At 25.2% G+C, this 22,924-nt stretch overlaps 3 protein-coding genes across 6 annotated transcripts in view; 2 read left to right on the top strand and 1 right to left on the bottom strand.

Annotated features, from left to right (window-relative positions):
- Positions 1-1,861, top strand: part of LOC122537402 (nucleolar protein 56-like) — a gene marked incomplete at its 5' end in the record, with an annotated part of 25,887 nt that extends 24,026 nt beyond the window's left edge. The window contains 2 exons of the mRNA XM_043670523.1: positions 215-789; positions 872-1,861. Of these exons, the coding sequence (XP_043526458.1) occupies positions 215-789; positions 872-1,772 (1,476 nt within the window). The remainder of the gene's footprint in view (positions 1-214; positions 790-871) is intronic.
- Positions 1,862-8,274: 6,413 nt separating this feature from the next.
- Positions 8,275-17,771, bottom strand: LOC122537398 (telomere length regulation protein TEL2 homolog). Of its 3 annotated transcripts, XM_043670518.1 has the most exons (9): positions 17,659-17,771; positions 17,250-17,534; positions 14,358-14,437; positions 13,358-13,479; positions 12,715-13,097; positions 12,413-12,629; positions 11,783-12,344; positions 11,546-11,689; positions 8,276-11,198 (listed from the first exon to the last, which is right to left on the bottom strand). In XM_043670518.1, exons 2-9 carry the CDS (start codon positions 17,288-17,290, stop codon positions 8,371-8,373), a joined length of 4,377 nt encoding a protein of 1,458 aa, XP_043526453.1. In that variant the 5' UTR covers positions 17,291-17,534; positions 17,659-17,771; the 3' UTR covers positions 8,276-8,370. The 3 variants fall into 3 exon arrangements, with proteins under 3 accessions (XP_043526455.1, XP_043526453.1, XP_043526454.1); XM_043670520.1 differs by lacking the exons at positions 17,250-17,534; positions 17,659-17,771 and adding an exon at positions 15,609-15,894 and having other exon boundaries at positions 8,275-11,198; XM_043670519.1 differs by having other exon boundaries at positions 11,546-11,674; positions 17,250-17,763.
- Positions 17,772-18,461: 690 nt separating this feature from the next.
- Positions 18,462-22,428, top strand: LOC122537400. 2 transcript variants are annotated; one of them, XM_043670521.1, is made up of 7 exons: positions 18,462-18,922; positions 19,027-19,199; positions 19,283-19,492; positions 19,574-19,950; positions 20,022-20,378; positions 20,520-21,293; positions 21,447-22,428. In XM_043670521.1, the coding sequence occupies exons 1-7, from the start codon at positions 18,798-18,800 to the stop codon at positions 22,203-22,205; spliced, it is 2,775 nt and encodes a 924-aa protein (XP_043526456.1). In that variant the 5' UTR covers positions 18,462-18,797; the 3' UTR covers positions 22,206-22,428. The 2 variants fall into 2 exon arrangements, with proteins under 2 accessions (XP_043526456.1, XP_043526457.1); XM_043670522.1 differs by having other exon boundaries at positions 18,463-18,922; positions 19,030-19,199; positions 21,447-22,427.
- The last annotated feature ends 496 nt before the right edge of the window (positions 22,429-22,924 follow it).

The raw sequence follows: 22,924 nt of genomic DNA on the forward strand, positions 1-22,924 counted from the left end.
GTCATAGCAATATATTCACAGCATATAACATGAACTCGCAAACTTGTACTCATTTTTGTACTTCTATGCTAAAAGATGTTTGGGTATACTTCAATCCAATTCTTTCTTAATATATTTATTGTAAAAAATATTTAAATAATGAAATATAAAATATGTTACGTTATTTGTATACGTATAATATATAATCTATGTATATAAAATATTTTTGTTTCAGTCATCAAAGCTTTTTGTTTTATACGAGCATGCTGCTGGTTATGCCATTTTTTCTGTCAAAGAATTCGAAGAGGTAGGAATGTCTCTTCCTCAAGTTGAAGCATCTGTCACAGATTTATCTCGTTTTAATTCAGTTGTGAAATTAGTTGGATTTTCACCCTTTAAAACTGCTTTAGCAGCTTTGGAAAGTATAAATAGTATTTCTGAAGGAATTATCCCGGAAGATTTACAGCTGTTTTTAGATTCATGTATACCAAAATCTGGAAAAAAAGACAAAGTTGTGCTTGGAGTATCAGATCCAAAACTTGGTGCTAGTATTACTGAAGCGTTAGATATAAAATGTGATTATGCTGGTGTTATTCCAGAAATTCTTAGAGGAATAAGACTTCATTTCCATAATTTAGTAAAACATTTCACTGCTAAAAGTTCGGGAATCGCACAACTTGGACTTGGTCATAGTTATTCTAGAGCTCAAGTTAAATTTAATGTCAATCGTGTGGATAACATGATCATACAAAGCATAGCTCTATTAGATCAGTTGGACAAAGATATTAATACATTTTGTATGCGAATAAGGTAATTATTAAAATAATGTACATATATATAATCCATAAATATACAGTATTCAGTTTATTAATTATATGTGTATTAATTATAGAGAATGGTACAGTTATCATTTTCCAGAGCTTGCAAAAATAGTTCCTGAGAATCATATGTATGCCAAAGTTGCAAAATTAATAAAAAGCAGAAAAGAATTTACAGATGAAAAATTAGAAACCTTAGAACAAATTGTTATGGACACTGCGAAAGCTCAAGCAATTATGGATGCATCCAAATCATCTATGGGAATGGATATCAGTCCTGTTGATCTTCTTAATATTGAAATGTTTGCAACTCGTGTTAGTTCTTTGGCTGATTACAGGAAACGATTAGCAGAATATTTAAGATTTAAAATGACAGGAATTGCGCCAAATTTGGCTACATTAATAGGTGACCAAGTAGGAGCCAGATTAATAGCACATGCTGGATCTCTTACAAATTTAGCGAAATATCCTGCTTCTACTGTACAAATATTAGGTGCAGAAAAAGCCTTATTTAGAGCCTTGAAAACTAGAGGTAGCACTCCAAAATATGGACTACTGTTCCATTCGACGTTTATTGCTCGCGCAGGTACAAGAACTAAAGGCAGAATTTCAAGATATCTTGCGAATAAGTGTTCTATAGCATCAAGAATTGATTGTTTTATTGACATGCCAACTAATATATTTGGCGAAAAATTACGACAACAAGTAGAAGATAGATTAAAATTTTATGAAACTGGAGAAGTACCTAAGAAAAATATTATTGTAATGAAAGAAGCTTTAGAAGAAGTTGCGGAACTAACAGCGAGTGTGGAACAAGAATCATCCAAAAAGAAAAAGAAAAAAGATAGAAAAAGGAAAAAAGAAATTTTAGAAAATGGAAACAAAAATGAATTTGTTGAGAATGGAATACAAGAAGAAGCTGAAGAGTCAAAGAAGAAAAGGAAGAAATCAAAAAATATAAATGAAAATGAATAAAAAATTTAATATTGTCTTTATGTAATTATAGCGATTTATAATGATTGTAACCAGATTTTTTTCATATCAATATAAAATTATATATTGAATATTGAAATTCATGTTTTTTGAAACAACTTCAGTCATAGTAGCAAAATCTAATAATTCCTATTATAAAATTAAATTTATAATTGACTTAATTTAATTTAAAGATATATCTTCTATATGGTGCATATATATGTTGAGTCTTAAATTTCCTTTAACCGTTTGACTATAAACAACGCCTAGGCACTATTATTTTATGAAAAAACAATTGTAAAAATATCATCTTTTATAACTTAAATTACTGCTTATATATACAGATATATATTATTTTTTTTTCTATTTCTTTTTATTTCAGGATATATAGTATTAGGAATAGTAAACATACATTTATTCCTGATATTGTATATACAAAAATAAAAAGAAATGAATAACTATAGGTGTAAGTATAAATATAATAAAAAAAATATATATACTTATAGATTCATAATTTATAATTATACTTGTAATAGATCTAAACTTTTCTTAAATAAAATTAAACAATAAACTAATTAAATATTAAAAATCTATACTTTAATAATTTATATTTTCACTTGAATTATTTTTCAAATGAACTTCAAGAATCAAGATATATTTTTAATACAATAATAAATTTAACTTATTGTTTTCCAATTGAAATTAATTTTTTTATAATTAAATACACAGTATTAAATTTTAAATATCAAATTTTTATCTTTTATTGCTTATAATTAAAATTAAAAATTAAATCTTATTATTATAATTAAAATTAAATCTTTTATTGCTTATTATAATTAAAATTATATTATGAAATAATATAATTAAAATTAATAATATTCAGCCATTGTTGTGTATTTTTTTCTTTCATGTTTTCTAATTTATGTTTACTAAATATGTATCTTCGAATTTTTGTCAAGATAGACAAGGAAGTCATTCAGCTTCAATTATATTTTAAGAATATAGAAGAATTTTTAATTATATTACTTCTATTTTATTCTTTTACTAAAGTTTAGTAAAAAAAATAAAAATATATATTTTTAAATTAATCATGAAAATGCATAAGATATGATTGAATAAAAAAAGAAAAGTATAAAATTAAAATTGAATTTTATATCAAAAATAAATAAAATTGTAATTTAGAGTTAATTAAATGTTAAATTAGATAAGATGATAAATTGGGCAATTCAAATGTGAAGGAAAGGTATATCGTGTTAATAATTGAAAAATAAAAAAAAATAGTTAACAATTCATATTAACACCAGCACCAATGAGCATTTAATAACGATAAAACTGTGATGCAAGTATAAATACCGAAATCAACAATTACAATTACCGCGACTATTGTAAACAATATTCAGTCAAAAATCGACGAATTAAGTATTACTGGTTATCATTCGCACATATATACCGATAAATGACATAATAACTACACTTCATCAGAGGAACAATAATTTTCCAAGTCTGTAATATCTTAAAATTGTAAGGCATTTATAAATAGCCGTGTAGTTCAAATGCGCGATTAATATTGATATGTACCCGTACGTGTACTTACATATTGCTTAATAATTTTAATTTATTACTTCTTATTTTGAAAGATCTTTTCATAATAAATGCAACTTTATAGATATACACGTGTGTATAATATCTAACAATACAAATGTTTTTTTAAAGTTAGTTTAGACTAGCCGATAATTGTAATTCATTTCATACACATGTACAGTAGAACATTACAAATTTTAGTACAATTTGTAATGAACAATGTAATTAATTGTAATGAAGTTATTAAGTTATATTCATAAAGCGTACAATGAACAATATCAACGCACGTACCATAAAAATATAATACGTACTTAAATAAGAATTAATAACGTGTACTTTAATAAAATGATTTACTTTCTATTTTTTTTAAATTAATTTAAATTTAAAAAATTAATAAAACTTTTTGAATATACAACTATTTTCCAATATTTTGTATAAAAATTTATAAAACTTATTTACTAATGAAAAAAAAATTCATTCCATAATCTTCATCATTTTCACCTTGACGTTTGACTTTACAAAGGCCTCTGTAATTCTAGATTGTAATCATGCCTCTCGCACGGTTCAACTGATGATGAAACCGTTTTTATTTATATTGACTATACTTGTTTATATTTGTATAATAATACATACATATATGTATATACTAACATATACATATGTATATATATCTTAATACTTTAAAAATATATTCCCATCTACATCAAATAGTACGCTTTATAAAATACTCAAATAATGGAAAATGTAAAGGATCATTTTTCCCTTACAAGATTCAGTCTCTGATACTCGCATAGAAGCTTGTTAATTTTCCACATCAACTTTGTGAGATGATTCAAACAAAATTTGATAACACAATGATAAAATTCTAATACAGACATAACACTACTTTCATCCACATAGAATAAGTTTCGGACACCTGTTCTATGGATATTAATGTATGGAATATTATATAAGCAACAGATTATCTAAATCATTCATCCAAGAAAATGTGTAAATATAAATTTCAACTTTGCTGCAAATTCTGAAATATTTTATGAATTTAATTTCTATTACTCAATAAATAACGGATGATTATATTTACTATATTAAAGTATAACTGTGAAATAAAAATTTTGCTACATAACATATATGCGATAGTAAATAAAACTAACAAATATAGCATGCAAACAATTTTTTCAACATTTTCTCACGAATAAATATTTCAATATCTAAACATTCTATAGCAAATTATTCTATGATATATTTCAGTATCATGCAGCAAAGGTATATCATATCACTGAGAATAAACAGTACACATAAAATTAAACAAGACTTAATAATATATTAGTTAATGTCTAATTATTAATAATTTTTTTTCTTAAGAATCCCATAAACAATTATCTTAAAAGATATGCATTTCTTCATTGTTAGTAACAAAGAACTAAGGAAATGCTATTTCATTTTTCCTTCTGTCATCTATTTTACAAAAATTGTAGAATATCATTATTCAATCACAAAGATGATTAAATTTTTTATAACTATATAATTACGTAACTATGAAATTCTTAAATATTTTACAATAAATCATAAACATGTAATATTCTTAAATCACCATGCTGAGTGAAGCGTTTTTGAAACGCCAAAAATGTCCCATTGCGCTGATTTGTGCTTCTGTGCTTATTTTCGAGATAATAAAATCTCGTATCCTGCATTATATGCTTTTTTATTTTAATACTAATTTTATATCATTTTTTCTCTAGTGCAAAACTAACTGCAGTAGGGAAGCACTTATTATTAGTAATATTATTGCATCTTTCTGTTTTTTATAGACGAATAGCATCAATTATCAAATCATAATTATAATAGAAAAGTAAAACCATTCTTACATTTTAAATCGTTAATGTAAATGCAGTTTTCTAAAGTCTGCAGTAGTTCTATTCTCTATCCTTGTAAAAACATTCTCCATTTTTTTAAGAATTTGAATAACGTTAAACAAAATGCCTTATATCAAATAGTAAATAAAAGTAGTATACTACATTTTTTCCTCCCGAGTATCTATAATTCACTTTCATGCATATATTACTTACGATACATTATACATGTAAGGCATAATCTTGATTCATTTAATTTACATTATGTATAAAAGATTTAAGACAAATTTACCTGATTTGTTCCCACATGATTTGCAAATAACATAAATATTCATCAGAAAAAGTATAACATTCGTATTATGGAATGTTACTTGGGAACGCATTTTATCTAGAATTATTAGTTTAACAAATATATCTATGCAGCTGCTCAGAATGTTAAATTAATCAAGTATTTTACTCAGCACTTATTATGATTATATGCAACTTAGTTTTTAATAAATTGCAATTTTTATTACATTTTTAAATAAAATAATTGTAACAAAATTCATATCATAAAATATTAGCAAATTATTCAACTTAAAATATATAAAATCCAAAAATTGAAAATATTTTTTTTAACTTTGTGAACACATGATTATGCAATGTATATTTCATTGACCATTTTGTTCTGACATTTATAATAGCAATTGTTTACAGTTGCACCCTGTATAATTCGACAGCATTGTCCAGAAAATAGAAAATTTATCTCCGTTTTTATTAAATAAATAGATTGTTTACAACAAGCCTTGGTTGTTCTTAATTCCAAGTTATTTCGTTTATGTCTTCTATCTTTGCTAATATTAGCTTTTATTTATTAAAAATGTTTCATTGAAATGCAGGGAAAAATGCTGGATTTAAATGTTGCTGTTGCTGTTGCTGTTGCTGTTGTTGTGGTTGAACCATTGACGATGTATATCCCATTGGTGTTGCTAAAATAATTAAATTATCTATGATAAAATGTTTACTTTTATGAATCATTATTAAGATGATTTTAAAAATTATTATTATTACACAATATATAATATATTTATACAAGGTGTTCACGGATTTACTATCCAATGTTTTTTTCCCATAAACGATAGATGCTGTATAAAAATGGAAGAAAATGAAGTTGTATTGTTTTTACACATAATATAATGATACATAAAAATTTTTTCTAATCATACTGTTTTTTGAGAACTGAAAGTGACCTTTAATTTTTAAATGGAATGTTACCTTTTTTTTTTACATTATATGAAATTTATTATATTTTTTTTACACGTATATGAATTCAACGATATACTATTCAATGACTTTCAAATAAGGTTACGAACGAAGGAAATAATGTTCAAATATTGCATATTACGTATCAGTGTTTCATATTGAAACTTGCAGATGATGTTTAATATGACTTCCATCCACTAGAATACACTTTTATGTTCTATGCAATATACTTTTGGTAAGTTCTGCTATTTATGATATTGATACATTCATTGTCATAGAAGCATTTCTCATTTTTTGTTTCAAATCGTTTAGACTTGCAGGCAGTAAACGATTCGCATGCTACGCATATATTTATGGCAATTGCTATTGTGCGGAAAAAACTCGAAACTAACTTAGATTTATCGAAGGCCTGATTGTAGGTTCTCTAAATCTTTTCTATATTTGAGGCATGCAAAAAAAGTCTAAAAATTCTTAATTTAAACACACTGAGTTTGGAGCATGTCCATGTCATACATAATATGTTGGCCTTAAACAAATAGTTTTGTGCGTTTTGTATACTTTAATAGTAGGTAACAATACAGACCTAATCATAACATAAAACTACTAAAAATGTAGAATATGAAATATTCATATTGAACATGAACTGTATACACATCTCAATATGAAACACCAGTAGGTACATCAATTATGCAATATCCGAAATATTTCTTTCGTTCCTGACCTTTTGTAACTGTGAAGGTATTGAATGATACATTGTTAAATTCATCTTCATATTCACTTTCAGTTCTCAAAAAACAGTATGACTAGAAAAATTTTTATGCACCATTATTATATTGCATATAAAAAACAGTACAATTTTATTCTTTTTCATTTTTCCATGTATCATTTGCAAGAAAAGGCGCTGGACAGTAAATCCATGAACATCCTGTGTATGTATTAATTGATTATTAATTAATAATTATTATTAATAAAAGTTATTAATTAATATATATAATTAAAAATATATATAATACTTGCAGTTATAAAAATGTTTTATAACATGATAAATAAAATAATAAAAATGACTAATAAATAAACTAATAAAATTGAAAAAGAATAAAAAATATCAGTATTATTATGTATTTAATAAAAAATATTGATAGTAATGCTATATTATACTATTTATTATAAAATAATTACTTTTATTGTATTTTATAATTGCAAATAGGAAGACATTAACAATAAAGTCAACAAAAAAATAAATTTCTTACTCACGATACTTACTTATGAGTTTGACTTGATGTTGTGGACTACTGCTTGCTAATTGATTCATTGTTGGTGCAGGTCCTGTATGTTTAATTTTACTTCCCATTATATTATCAAGATCTATATTTAATCCTGAACCAGCCCACGTAGAACCAACTTGTATATTTGTATTACTGGATGTTTGATTTTTGGAATTAGTAGATGTAGGAGTAAGAAGATTTGTAACTGGCGATAATCCAATTGTTCCTGGATATAGCAATTGTTTTAGTTTTAGTAATATTACAACTTATTACTTAACTTGATACTTATATAACTTATTAGATAATGAAATAGATTAAAATCGTTGGAAACTTTAGTAACAGATAAAAATATTTATCTCTTATTTATTTAATGTTAAATCTTATTTAATAATATTAAATTATTACAATATTGTTGGAAAGATAAATTATATATAAAAAATATTATGAAATATATAGTGTAATATATATTACATTTCTTAAATAATACTCATTCATATGTAATGCATAAAAGATTAAAAAAGTATTGTTTTAATTTTATATATTATATTCATAATGACATACAACATTTAAAAATAAACTTAGTATGTGCGAAATATTTTGTGAATACTTTTATACTCTTATATTCTCTAAAAGAATGTTTTTATAAATATAATTTAAATCTTATTAATTAAATGTTAAACCTATAATAGAGTCGATTAGAGACACTACTTTAGCACCTAAACTTCTACATTCTTTGTCATGATCACCATTGATTACATTCTGAGATAAATCTAAAAGCCATAGTCTTATTTCCATAATAGTTTCAAATAGTTCATTTATAATAGTATGCTTTGGTATCGCAATAACTACAGCTGCAATATTTTCTATCATTGCTATCCTAACTTTTGCTTCATCATGGTATCTCAAAATCCACGATAATTCTAAAATTTCTTTTCCCATTTTAGAAGCTAGTAAACAATTCTGTGCTGCTATCATTATTGTAGATAAAGTTTTCAAAAACCGAATTAATAAAATATTTTCTTGATCTGTGAAAATTTGTAATCCGCTATTTAAACAAGTATCTTGTTTGCCAAAACCATAAAGTAATGGATAAAAAAACGAAGACACGACATTTCCAAATTTATTTTTAAATGTTTTAGGTATTTTTGTGCTATGTGCGTATCTTCTTGTATTTAATTCAATTCTTTTATCAACAATTTTCTGCCAATTTTCTATTTTATCTTCGGACTTTTCAAATTCATCAAAATCATCACTGTATAATATCTTATATTGTTGGCTTTTCTCAGTATTAATAAGAAGCGATATTTTATTTGAAGTTTCTCTTGTTCTTCGTTTTGTTTTAGGTTCGTTAACTGTATCTTCCTTATTTTCATGAATTGGAATAGTCGATAATCTTCTAGCTGATTCTGCTAATATATCAAGAAAAAATAATCGTTGACTTACAGAATATTTATCTACTTCTAAGTAAAACTGTCTGCATAAAAATTCAGCACATTCTTTGGGATAGACAGTTACTATAGCTACACAAGCTTTAAATGTTAATACTTCAAAATTTTCTACATAACAGGATTCTTTAAGTGTAACAAGAAGTTCTAGTAATTCAATTGCAAAAGATATGTCATCACCTGGTAATTGTGATAATATCAATCTTTCACAAATTTCTAAAGATTCTGAAATAATATTTGGGTCTGAAGAATTTTTTTCATTTACTAAATTATCGCGTAGATCTCGTAGATACGCTGGTCGTAGTTTTTCACTAACTTTTGTATCGTGAGACATATCATATGACATTAAATCATCGTCACTATCCAATTCCGAATCACTTTTGATGTTATTCTTGTCTACATTATCTTCTAAAATTTCTTTATCCAACATAGTCGATTCCTTTGAATTTGCTACAGCTACGTTTTGTTCGTCTTTATTATCATCTTTTACTTTTACATTTATCTTGGATAAAAGATTACATTCAACACCTAATTCATATAATTTTTTGTCACCCAATGTATTAAATTCAATATCTTTAAAAATTAGTTCGTCCCTTTTAATATCTTCTTTCTTTTCTTTTAAGACATTTGTTTTTAAACTTAAGTTTTTTAAAGATTGTACTAAATCCATTACTTCACTAGACATAATATTATATTCAAAAGAAAGCTTTGGTACAGATTCTGATTCAGATAATTCATCAATAAAAATTTCACCAACAGACATTCCTATTGCTCTTAAAATAGCATGTGTAGATTCAAGATGGATAGATATACCAGAGAATAGTAATCTCTGAATAGTATCTTTTTCATTCCTGCTTAAATAATTTTTAGATTTTCTTACGCAAATAATAATTAATTTTGTAATATACTTGTGTTGTTCTACAGAGGTATGATTTAAAGCACTTTTATTACTCCACACATCTAAAAGTTTTATGAATAATTCGATCAAAATACGATTTTCATCTAAAAATTGTGCTAAATATGAGATCAAATTTATTACTAAACTATCATCATTATAATAACACATTAAAGGTATTTTCGTTGTTAATGTATATTTCCAATTTGAATTTAACAACACTTTACCAAAAATTTCATAAACTCCAAGATTTACATCACAATGTTTCAAAAATAATACAGCTAGTGGCTCTATGCTTCGTGTATCTAGGATTTCTAATATATTCTGAATTAAATTTCGTTCACTATTTTTATTTTCAAAACACCACTCTGCTAAAATATTAACAAACGATAACATATTTTCTGATTTTGTAGTGATCATTAATTTACTAATTAAAATTGAAAGCAATTTTAGTTCTACTTTAATATCGTAATGTAATCCAATATTTATAAAAGATATGGCACGAGCAAGATGGAAACTGATAATTTTAAGATACCTTTGAGGAAGAAAACAGTCAAATATTTTATCTTTTAATTTATTAGCTACGCGATTAGGTAACGAGATTAAAATTTGCACTGTTTTTTGCCATGTTTCATTAAATTCTTCTTCTTGTATTACGTTTTGAAATTGACATTTGCATGCATTTACTATTACAGAAAACAAAGAATCACTTTTCACTAACTGTTCCAAAATTATCGAAATAGTAAAAATATTTCTCTCATTTTCTGTTTCTTTCAAAGCAAAAACTAAAACAGTTAAAGATTCAGCTAATATTGGTAATGTAGCACCATCAATAATCATTAATTGTTGAAGTATTGGATCTAAAGTATTTCTTTGTAATGGCCAATTATGATCAAATTTTTTGATAATTTCTTCTAAAATTTTTCCATGTAACATAGAATCAATTTCTAAATTAAAATCAAGATTGCAGTAGTTTTGTGGACTAAGTGGACCTGGTAAAAATTTAACGTATTCAGAAATATATGATTTCAGTTTTTCCAAGCTATTATAACTTTTGATAGGACCCATGGAACATAATTCTTCCAAAAGTCGAATTGCAGCATATTTTGAAAGATTTTCAGCTGAAGTGATGCTTTTTTCCATCTTGGTTGCTGCAAGGAAAGACTTTCTTGGGAACATTACATTATCTTCAAATATATTTTCAATATTAAAACACGAACAAAATTTTATAACAAAAATTATTTTTTTCAAATTAGAAAAAAAAAATTTGTAAATTTAAAAAAATAGAAAAAAATAGTTTTCTAAGTAAAAATATTTTAAAACTTCAATTTTATGATACGTAATACTAAAATGTATATTATCAAAATTTGATATATACATTTAAATATTTTTTTTGTCAATGATTAAGTATTTAGTAGTCAACCAAATAGTGATTAGTATTACTAAATCATAAAATCATAGTTACATTTATATTAGTAAATAAATAACATATATTTACCTCCATGGCTAGTTGTGGCAGATGTTGAACTCATATTCAAAAACAGATTAGTATTATTAGTATTGTTTATTCGCCTATCCATAGATCCAGTACTCAAAGAATTTAAGCTATCTAAATCTGATAAAAGATCTGTATTTGAAGTTGCTATAAAAAAAATTATTTAAAATAATAATATATAATAATTAAAATAATAATATATAATAATTGAAAATGAATGAATAATAGTGTATAATGTACCTGTATTATTGTTCAATGATTGCTGATCACTAAGTGGTTGTAATGTATCAAATAGATTACTACTCATATTAGGATTTTGAGAAAGTGTATTTGTAGGAGGCATAGTTGTAAAAGAAGACGTATTTAATGATTGGGCATTGATAAACATCGGATTATTTACATTATCTGTTATTGAATTAACATTTAGTATTGTTGTGCCTACTAGATTAACTTGTGTCTGTGGCAGTTGTGGCTGCATTGGTGAATTAGATATTGTAACAGAAGAAGTAAAAGCTGATGTAAAATCTGCAAATTCATCATTGCTATCTTTCGTTTTCATTGTAGGACTGCCAAACGCACTAGTAAAATCTCCAAAATCTGCATTTGCATTCTGAATTTGTACATTAGGTTGAGTATTTGCTCTTGGATTAAAATCATCATCATCATCATTATCATCATTATCAACAACAACAATCGATTTGGAATTGTTCTCATTTTGAGAATCAAAAATATCATTTAAAATATCATTTTTGTTCTTATGTTTAATAGGTAAAGAATTATTTTTTGATCCAGATATACCATTCTGTAAATTTAAGTTGGAATTTTCAATTTAAATTAATAATCTCTTTTATGTAATGTTTCTTTACTTACATTAGATTGTTCTCTTCCATAATTTGCTGCAGCCCCTAAATCTACTTTTTTAATAGTTCTTGTTACTCTTGCTGGTGAAGCATTTGTTGAAGTTATAGATGTTATAGCAGTTTTATTAATGCGATCTATATTATCCATTGTATCTCTGTATTCTCTTCCTCCTCTTTTTGGGCTGGGATGAACATCATTATCGGAATCTTCTCTCTCGCCATCATCACTATTACATAAAAATGAAAATAAACATTAAGTAAACAATAAATATTAAGGATATTTGGTTGTTATTAACGAAAACTTATATTTACCTATTATTTGTATCCTCAAAACCTTTTCCTCTACTGTCACGATCCCAATCATTATAAGTATCTGTATTAGTTTTATCCCATTTTAATCTATCTGTCCACCTATCCCCTCCGCCAAATCTTACACCCATTGCTTCACTTGATAAACCTACATATTTGTCTTTATTTTTCTTAGCTTTTTTCCTCTCTTCTCTTAATTTATCATCATCCTGAATGAAATCAATTAATTCTCTGACTTTGTGCCTAATATTTATCCCTTGATCTTTTCCAAATTCATCAATACAAGTATAATTTTCTAAAGACCTAAGATCATAAATATGTTCTCTAGATGATGTGACCACTCGTTCTGATCCATTACGAACTAGATAATTCAACAACAGCAAAGACTAAAAACAAGAAAATACATATTATTATTTAAATAAAGATATTAGTAAAAATTTTATAAAAATAAAAAAATATAAATATTGATATCATTGAATATAAATATACTATTAATTTTTATTTTTTATTTTTGTTTAAATTTATAACGTAATTTTCACAAAAAATTTTACATAATTTAAATATCTTAAGAAAATTTTGTCATTAAAATATTTATTTATTTACTCAGTAACGTAAATTAAATATATATAGTAGCAAAAAAATTTACCTTGTACGTTCGACGCCAATTTCGTTTATTTTCTTGCAACATCCTTTTCCACAACATGGACATTACTTCAGGAAATTGCTCGTATGTGAATGTAGCTTGAGCCAGTTCTTGCATCATTGCTCCTAAAGTAATATATACAGTAAAATTAATTTCGCTATATGTCAACAAACGTTAAAAATCAGCATAAAATTATAATACATTTAAAAAACTTTTGTACAAGAAAATACGTAAAATAATGTATTATCAATATATTATGTTATAAATATATTATATTATATTATAAATATAATTTTTCATTATTTTGCTAGTTATTCGCTAATATATATATGTGCGTGCGCGTGCGTGTGCGCGTGCGTGTGCGTGTGCGTGTGTGTAATACATACATATACATTAGCGAATAACTAATAAAATAATTAATAATAAATAAAAATTAATATTATTTATTACATAATAAAATGCATAAATGATCAAATAGAGAAGTTTATAACATTTTTATTAAAAATATTTTAACTTTTGTAAAAGTGAAATTCCAATATATATAAATTAAATACTATAATAAATTAAAATTAATACGAATTATTAAGAGCGAAATTGAAATGATCAAAAATTAACTTTTTATTCAATTCTTAATAATTAAAAGTTATATAATATTATTATTAATAATTACAACATACAATTATAAAAAATTATACAGAAATAAAATTTAAAAAACCTATTTTTTTCATTTTAAAAATAATTATTTATGTATATTTTATAGAGCTCCTTGTGTGTAAAAATACTACACTACCAATAAAAATAAAACTGAATCAATAATTATTGTTTTACTTTTATAACCATTAAACCTTACTATCATAATTATAACTTATAATTAATAATTTAATTTGATCATTTACAAATATTCTGTGTGTTACTGTGCATCATAAAGTTCGCTGTAATTATAACTAAATTAAATTATTACCTTAGAACAGATATAAAACAGATATAATTTAAACATTTATACCTGTTGGACCCCAAGCATCATCATTTGTTGCCTCTCGAACTTTAGCTTCCGTTTCTGTGTAGTTCATAACTACATTGGTCCTGTGGAATTACGTTTTATTTTCATTAACATGTATAAACATACAATAATGGCATATATATTGATGTATTAATTTCCAAATAGATTGTATGAAATATTATATACATGACTATGAAATGAATATTATCATTTTTAAAGTAAAATTACTTTCACACTAGATAGTGTGAATACCTGTAATTGCGCAATATTTTTACGCCTCTGCTTGCACACAATACTTTTCTGTTTTCAATTTTCAATTGATTAATTGTACAGAATTCTGATATTATTATTATAATCAAAGATTGTTTTCATAAAATGCAGTTCATTATTGCAAGTGAAATTAATAAAGATAAAATTGATTATCAAATCAAGATGCACACACACATTTTTTACAAAATAATTTTTTACGCTATTGAAATGCACGATACATACATGTTTCAATATAATCTTTAATTTTTCAATCGTTATAGATGTACACAACTAGCATTAAAAATCTCATTTATCTACTTCTGAATTTTTTTCTGAATGAAAGACGATAATGCAGCTTAAATTTCTCGGATTCATTTTGAAATCAAAAGTACCATTGAAAGTCGATCTTATCACGGTTTTGTTGAATACATAGTACGTATGTGTATTAATTTAATATATTTTTTTGTTTCTATCGATTTATTCAACAGAAACAAAAGAACTAACACAAATGTTCGATTATGTAATAACTTTATTCAACTTTTAAGATATCTATATAGAATTATTCGAGACAAAAATTTAGATATAAAAATATAACATTTCACTTCATATGATAAAATGTGATATATTTATAAACGTATACAATTAACAAATGATAAAAGTGAAGGACACAAACGTAAAATAATAACTTGGAAACCACTATGACGACGAATAATTCATTTATTGTTATTAAACGTTTATAAAAGTATTTAACATAATAATCTGGCAAAAAATTAACAGGATAATCAACATATTTTTCTCTATAATAAATCTTTACCTCCTATAAATTTAATAATTAAACTCATATCAATATTTCTTGGTTAATAAGAAAAAAAATAAAAAATAAAAAACATGAATTGCCTAATATTTTAAAAATCATGAGTACATGTACATATGTCATTTAAATAACAATCATGCTTGGAATCAGACATCTTTGTATATATATAGTCATATACAGTTACAGTTTACATTTGTATTCAGAAAGAGTTGTTAGAGATAATAGTGTCCTTCCGCTTCTCGATTTTCATAGATCGTAAAAAAATCTCATATTTTCGATCATAATATCATAAGTTAGCCTGGAATCACCTCAAACAAATAATACATGTAAACGATAATAATGTATAGAAACTATTATCTAGCGTTGCAGGAAAAGCAACAAAAGCGAAGAATCAGAAGTATAACATAAAAACGAATAGATACCACTAAGTGTTTGAGAACCACTATATATTCGATTCGATGTAATAACGATAACTTACACTTCATAGTTACGCAGGAAAGAAAAAGAAAAAGAAATATAACATTTTAATAACGATGTAAATTTCCTATAAATATTTTACATACGCATTGAATACAACTCAATGAAAGCAAAACCCAATAATATGAAAATCATGTAGAATCTGACACTCTTTCGAATAGAACAAGGTAGAAAAATGATGAATTAATAAATAATTTATAAACTTGATGCCATGAAATTTTTTCTATCGATATTCAGTAACAGTTTTTATGTAATTCTATACAACAGATAATTATTAATGCGATGTGCCCCTACTGTTACGTAAAATGATTTTACGAACAAAATTATATAATTCTATTGCAATATATTATGATATAAATATATCATATTATAATAATATAATATAATTATATAATGTATTAATTTCCTTTTTTCAAATATGCAAAACTTTCTCAACGGGTAGTTTCACTTATCAAGCAGAATAACCTGCTCGTGAGATAAGAATAGCTTATCCTTTAATTCACTGTTGTAATAAAATATTGTCTTTTTTCTTGTACTTTTTTTATTAAGTAAAAAAAAGAAACAATTTTAATGACATTAAAGATTGACCCATTTAAAATATAAAAATATAAGAGTAAAAACCGAGAAAAAAATATTTAATTTGAATCATAATTGCAAACGATACATTCATATAAAACTATTTTTCGTTAACAAATAAAAATATGTATAGTAGACACGTTATGTAATGAAAGATATATCATTAATGCGCTTTATCGTAATATCTTTCCTAAAAGATTTTTTTTCTTTTCTTTCCTCAAAAGAAATTTATATTCAAAAATATATATAATGACAAAATATATAAACTGATAAATATCACAAAAAATGCAAAAAATAGTAATAACAATAAAAAAAAATATCAAATAAATATTAAATTACTCACTTATTGTGAATGAAACGAAAGAAAAACGTTTATTTTATCCTTTCATAGAGACGTACATTATTTTTTTGCCATTCTACATAATTTGTCATTGCGCAATTAAAGTTTACATCCTATTAAGTAAATAAATATGTTCTGCAATTTACGTGTGTGATACAACATATTTGTCTATTACGAAAATATTGTTAGGGAAAAAGAGTTCGGCAGAGAATCTTTTATTTACTTTCCATAAATACTCGAGAGAAGAAATGTTTAATAAATATGACGCATGTTCACGATGATAGACGAATGATGCGCTAAACAATGTAGTGACTATCAACAAACGTGGAATTGTAGATAAATGAAAAATCGTACAGCATATCGAAAGAAGTAGAGTGGAATGCGTTGAAAAAAGTAAAAGCAAGGTTAGATCGCATGTAACTGATTTAATTGTACTTACGCCTTGTCCATTAACTCTCGCACTTTCCACATGTTCATCATCGTACTTTATATTCCTCGTTGATTATAATACGGGTTTTTTCACGTGAAAACTTACACCGATAAATGTTTACCAGCTGTTTTTGGAAGCATTTGATATAGCGACGGCGACGACGAACGAACGTCACCAGGCGGTAGCCATGTTATCCCTTCCACGTTCCATTGAACTAACAATCGTCACAGGTGTTTTACGTTTGCCAACTTCATTTTTTGTTACCACGAGTCCTGTGTAATATTTTTAGTCTTCCTACAATATTATATGGCCATCGATAATCAAAGAAATCCTCGAATCATGAATCATTTGAACGATCAAAAAGAGCTAATCGGCTTTATCAGGCTATTTATATCTAATGGATCTAATATATGTTTACCTTGACAAATTATAGGACATCGATTAATGTTATTTGGCTAATTGTCGACTATAATTTGTTTAATGATTGTATCTAATTATTTAAAATAGGATTGTTATTCTTCATGCTCTGATGCGCTTGTATTTAAATATAAGATTTTTTTTGAACTATTGCCAACTGATTTAGAAACTGTCAATAATTAATTAACGATACAGATAATATTTACATATATGTAACAATTAATATGTCATTAAATTGAAAGAAATATAAAAACGAAATATTTAAATTAACATTTACTATCGCAAACATTTTGTAAAATGTTTAGAAATAAGTGTTTTCTTGACATAATGAATAAAAACTAAATATTGTAATTACATTGTTTTTCTGTTGACATTAAATTTTTAACATTTGTATATATTTATTTTATGCATAACCAAAAAAAGACTCAAACATTTGCAAATCTTATTAAGATATTACAAATGATATCTTTTTAATGCAATTTAAGAGAATATATTGAGATTTAATATAAATATAAATTAGTCAATTGAAAATAATAGCTTTCAAATATAAATATGTTATAAAACAATTTTTCGTTTCTATATTTGACGTTTAATCAAAATAATCTTTTTAATATTTTTAGAAATATCAAAATTTGAACACAAAATCATCTTTATTATGCAACATTAAATTTTGTTTATATCATTAATAAAAAATGCATTTAATTAAATTATTCATCTTTTATCATTGTTTATTTTTACAAAGTGAAATTTATTATATTTTATGTTTTGTGTATAACACCAGATGGTGCTAAAGAATAGATCTAGTTTTCTTACTACTTCCTTACTATAAGCATCTACAAGGTTATTACGACTTTGTGGTAAATATACTAGTTGGATTGGCTGGAAGAATACATAGAAGAATACGAATGAAGGAAGACATTATTGCGTTATGATTTATCTTTTATGTTGCAATTTTATTATTTTAATTACATTGTAGAAAATGATTTGTAAATGCGCGTGCCTGAACATGTCACTTGTAATAAAACAGGAGTCATTCAATCAAAATGAAAGTAACTGCCGTTAATGAAACGATAACGAGCATATGTATAAAATTTAAAGATGTCAGAACGTGTTTAAATTGTCGTTATCGCGGAATTGACAATGGAAGATTTTAACGATGGTGTGGATGGTAAATTGGCTTTTAGAATGCGAAAAGTCAATCCAGAGCAATTTCACACTCTCGTCAAAATGCATCTATCATTTGAATTAGACCTTAATACCGAAGAGTAAGATAATAATTAATGTTATTTCAAATTTGAATTTGAAAGTTGATTTTACAATTTGATTCATTATTTGCTGAAGTAAACTTTATAAATCTTAAAATTGTTAACAGCAATGATTGCATCAATGAAAAGACGAAGCTGAAAAAGTGGAGTCTTCTAAGTTTTTCAAAGAAACCTAAGTCAACAATTAATTTACAAAAAGGGATTGAGGGGGTTAGCTTATCCGAAGATGGGATAAATCAAGTGAAACAGTTAATAGAATACTTGTCTAAAGAACAAAGTAAGTAAAAATGTAACTATTATACAAACTTGCATTATTTGAAAAATATTTAATTGATATTTTTATGTCCAAAAAATTTGCAGGCATTATACAAGAAGGAATATTTCGACGTACTGGTAAATTAACAAGACAACAAGATTTAAAAAATGCATTGTATCAAGGCATTCCATTGAATCTTAATGATGGCCGATATAGTGTACACGATTGTGCATCAGTATTAAAAGGATTTTTGGCAGATTTACAAGAACCATTGTTATCAGATTTGCATTACCCTACACATTGTCAAATTGCTGGTAAAAAAAGTTAACTAAGTTATATTTAATTTCTTTATTATTATTTTTTTTATTTGAAAGTGTATTTTTTATTAATTATAGAGTTATGTAGTTCTGATGTAAATGGAAATGATGCAAGATTATTAAGATCTCTGCAATTGATTTTATTACTTCTACCATCCATAAACAGAGTTTTACTTAAGTGTGTTTTGAATCTTTTAAATAAGACAGCTAGTTTTGAATCTAATAATAAAATGAATTGTGATACCCTTGCTACACTTTTTACACCTCACTTAATGTGCCCAAGAAAACTTTCACCAGAAGCTCTACATATCAATTCTCAAAATTTATCATGTTTAGTTGCTTTTATGATTAAAAAAGAAAAAGAACTATTTGAAATTCCACCAAAATTAGCTACAGATATCAGAGCATATTGGGTGGAACAAGAAAGAAAATTACTGAGTCCTAAAAATGTAGATGTAAGTTTTTCTTTTTTTTTCAAAACTGTTAAATGTTAATAACTATTAATTTAAGTATTTATTTATTGCAGTTAAATGAATCTATACCAGATACAACAGGTACAGCACACACGGTATTCAGTTTTGTAGATCATAAATTAACAGCAAAGGCAAATTCTACGCAAGATACTCAGGCAGCATTAGCACAACTTTATGCTCATATACAAGCTATGCCAGAATCAGCTAAAAAACGCAGACTTGTAAAACAATTTAATAAAGAAAATGGTCAAGGCACACCTAGACAAGTTAAGCATTTTCGAACTAAAAGTCTTGGAGATTCAATTAAAAAGCACATATTCCAGAAAAAGATTTTGGGACACAAAAAATTTGATATTAATATAGGTTGCAATATCACTAGATCAAGTAGTGAAGAAAATATATTATCATCGGTAAGATATATGCAATATATTTTCTATAGTTAATATTTTTCAAGTTCATAACAGCATGTTAATTCTATAACATGTAATTACAATATTTATAATAGCAGTCTATAATTAATATATTTTATTTGCATGTTTTTAATTACACAGAATCTAGAAAAATCATTACTTCAAACAAAAGTATTACTTAGCAAATCAGACGATGAGCTTAGCATAGAAAACTATGATACAAATAATGATAGTCTTCTTCATACTAAACATATTAGTAATAGTACTGGTAGTCTTAATACTCCTAAATTAAGAAGTTATAGAGATAAGAGAAAGGCTATATTGATGAAATTTGTAAATATAAAAGAAGAACAAATGGACGACGTATATCATGATTGGGATATAAATAAATCAGATAAAGGATCATATATAGATGAATCTATAAATTCGATGTCAAGTAATGCAAACATATCTCTGCAAGATTTTAATAATGAAGAATTAGCAAGAGATAATAATATTGCAATTAATACTGTTAGATTATCTAGACAATTCAGTGAACCACCACATATATATTCTTCTCAAACTACTTTGAATGAAATCAGCCAAAATGAATTATTTAAACAAAGTTCAGAACCTAAAATTTCAGTATCAGGAGCAATTGGAGAGAATGCATCTATAATTAAGTGTAGCAATGACAACAAGAAAACGGTGGAATATTCAAAAGTGGGATCATACACTGAAGATGCATGTGTTCATATATCTCCTATTGTAAAAAATAGATTTTGGAATGTATATGTTACCCATACATCAACGCCATCAAATTTATTACGCAAAAGCTTAGTTACTAATGATTATGTGTTAACTCCTATTACTAACAATGATAAAAGCATGAGTCCAATTACACAAAGCACTACTAAAATGACAAAAGCTATGCAGGTATGCATTTATTATGTTATGTTATTTCTAACATTATTATTTTGTTTTTTATAATTGTTTATAAATTGTTTATATTTAGATATATATTTTTTATATTATTTATATTTACATATAAATTTGTAGTAATTTCATAATATTTTACATTTATTACAGGAAACTATGATGACACCACGATCTAGAAAACCAGTAATGATGGTTTCTGGATCAAATCTATGTACTCTCGCTTCTGTTAATGATAATTGGAATCAACAAAGTATATCTAATGATATACGTGAATCAAATTTTGATATTATTGGTCCAATGAATTGTACTTCAATTCCTGAAGAACCTCAAAAACCTAATAGCACAAACAGCGAAATTTTATATAATGAAATTATTGATTTCGAGGACAAAGAAAATTTAGACAAAAATGCAATGGAAAAAGGAATATTCGTTACATCACTTGCAGATGACTGTTATGTAATTAAACAACAAAGTACCATGTCTATAACAAGCACATTTAGAGAATATTTATTGTCAAGAAGTGTATTAACTGCTAGTCCCGTTGATCTCAGTTTTTCGTCGCGTACTGGAGATTTCGAACAATCAGAATCCGATTTAAACATCTTAAATGAGAATGGCCTTTCTGAAAGCTTACTTTGTTGTTTAAATGGAAATCAACCAGAATCTGATACTTCTGGTATTGCATCTGGTAGTACTAATAGTGTGAATTCGTTGGAAAAGAATGAAGAAGTAACGAGTTCACCAAGAAAACGGGCAACTAGTTTACAGCGTAATGATTCTAAAAAATCAATAAAAGAATCTAGAACATTAAGTAATATACGAGGACAAGGTTTCAAGAATAAACAATTAAGCGAATCAACATTAAATTCTGCGAAAATAAAAGACACATTTCAAGAAACTTCATTTTAACATATTTATAATTTGCAAAAACCGACATGTTTAAATATATTGTAGTTTAATAACACATTAACTTCTTTATTTTTGTGTAAACTTTTTCTCTTTAATAATACTTTTACTTTGAAATAATATAAAAACCTATTATATCAATAGGTTTTTGTTAATGGTATAAAACAAAATTCCGAAATTTAGTTTTATTATCTAACTTTTTATTTTAAAACTTTCATTACTTCTGTATTTTTATAATAAAAAAATTGGTACATTAATATATGATACCTTTAAATTAATAATATTTATATGGTGGACAATTTTGTATTAAAGGATAATTCATTTAATTTATATGCTGTCCTAAAGTTTATACATTATATATTTTGTTAAATTATTCATACATATATGAATAAACTTTGTGTATAAAAAAAACAAATGAAAGTTTTTATACATTTACATTTACTATAGATATATTTCAAAATAATGATTAATAATTCATGTTTGAAAAATATATAAAATTATACTTTACTATATTATTATATATTATATTTCTCTTATTATATTTTTATATATTAAATATATTAATATATAATATATATTTAATATACAGTCTATATGATTAGTTTTATTATTATATCTAATTATCATACTTCAATTATTATACATATCTTTAGATGGAGTAACGGAAAATTATGTATCACTGATTCAACAGTGATATTAATCTGTTTGAAAAAATTGCTTAA

The sequence above is a fragment of the Frieseomelitta varia genome, unplaced genomic scaffold (assembly GCF_011392965.1).
Source record: "Frieseomelitta varia isolate USP_RPSP 00005682 unplaced genomic scaffold, Fvar_1.2 scaffold_907, whole genome shotgun sequence".
Taxonomy (NCBI): Eukaryota; Metazoa; Arthropoda; class Insecta; order Hymenoptera; family Apidae; genus Frieseomelitta; species Frieseomelitta varia.

Coding starts and splice junctions, on each gene's coding strand:
- LOC122537398 (XM_043670518.1), bottom strand. CDS start 17,290: ATGATGAACATGTGGAAAGTGCGAGAGTTAATGGACAAGGC. Junction 12,630..12,714: donor TTTGAGGATACAAATAATAG/GTAAATATAAGT, acceptor TTTATGTAATAG/TGATGATGGCGAGAGAGAAG. Junction 12,345..12,412: donor ATGGAAGAGAACAATCTAAT/GTAAGTAAAGAA, acceptor TTAAATTTACAG/AATGGTATATCTGGATCAAA.
- LOC122537400 (XM_043670521.1), top strand. CDS start 18,798: ATGGAAGATTTTAACGATGGTGTGGATGGTAAATTGGCTTTTAGAATG. Junction 18,923..19,026: donor TTAGACCTTAATACCGAAGA/GTAAGATAATAA, acceptor TAAAATTGTTAA/CAGCAATGATTGCATCAATG. Junction 19,200..19,282: donor ATACTTGTCTAAAGAACAAA/GTAAGTAAAAAT, acceptor AAAAATTTGCAG/GCATTATACAAGAAGGAATA.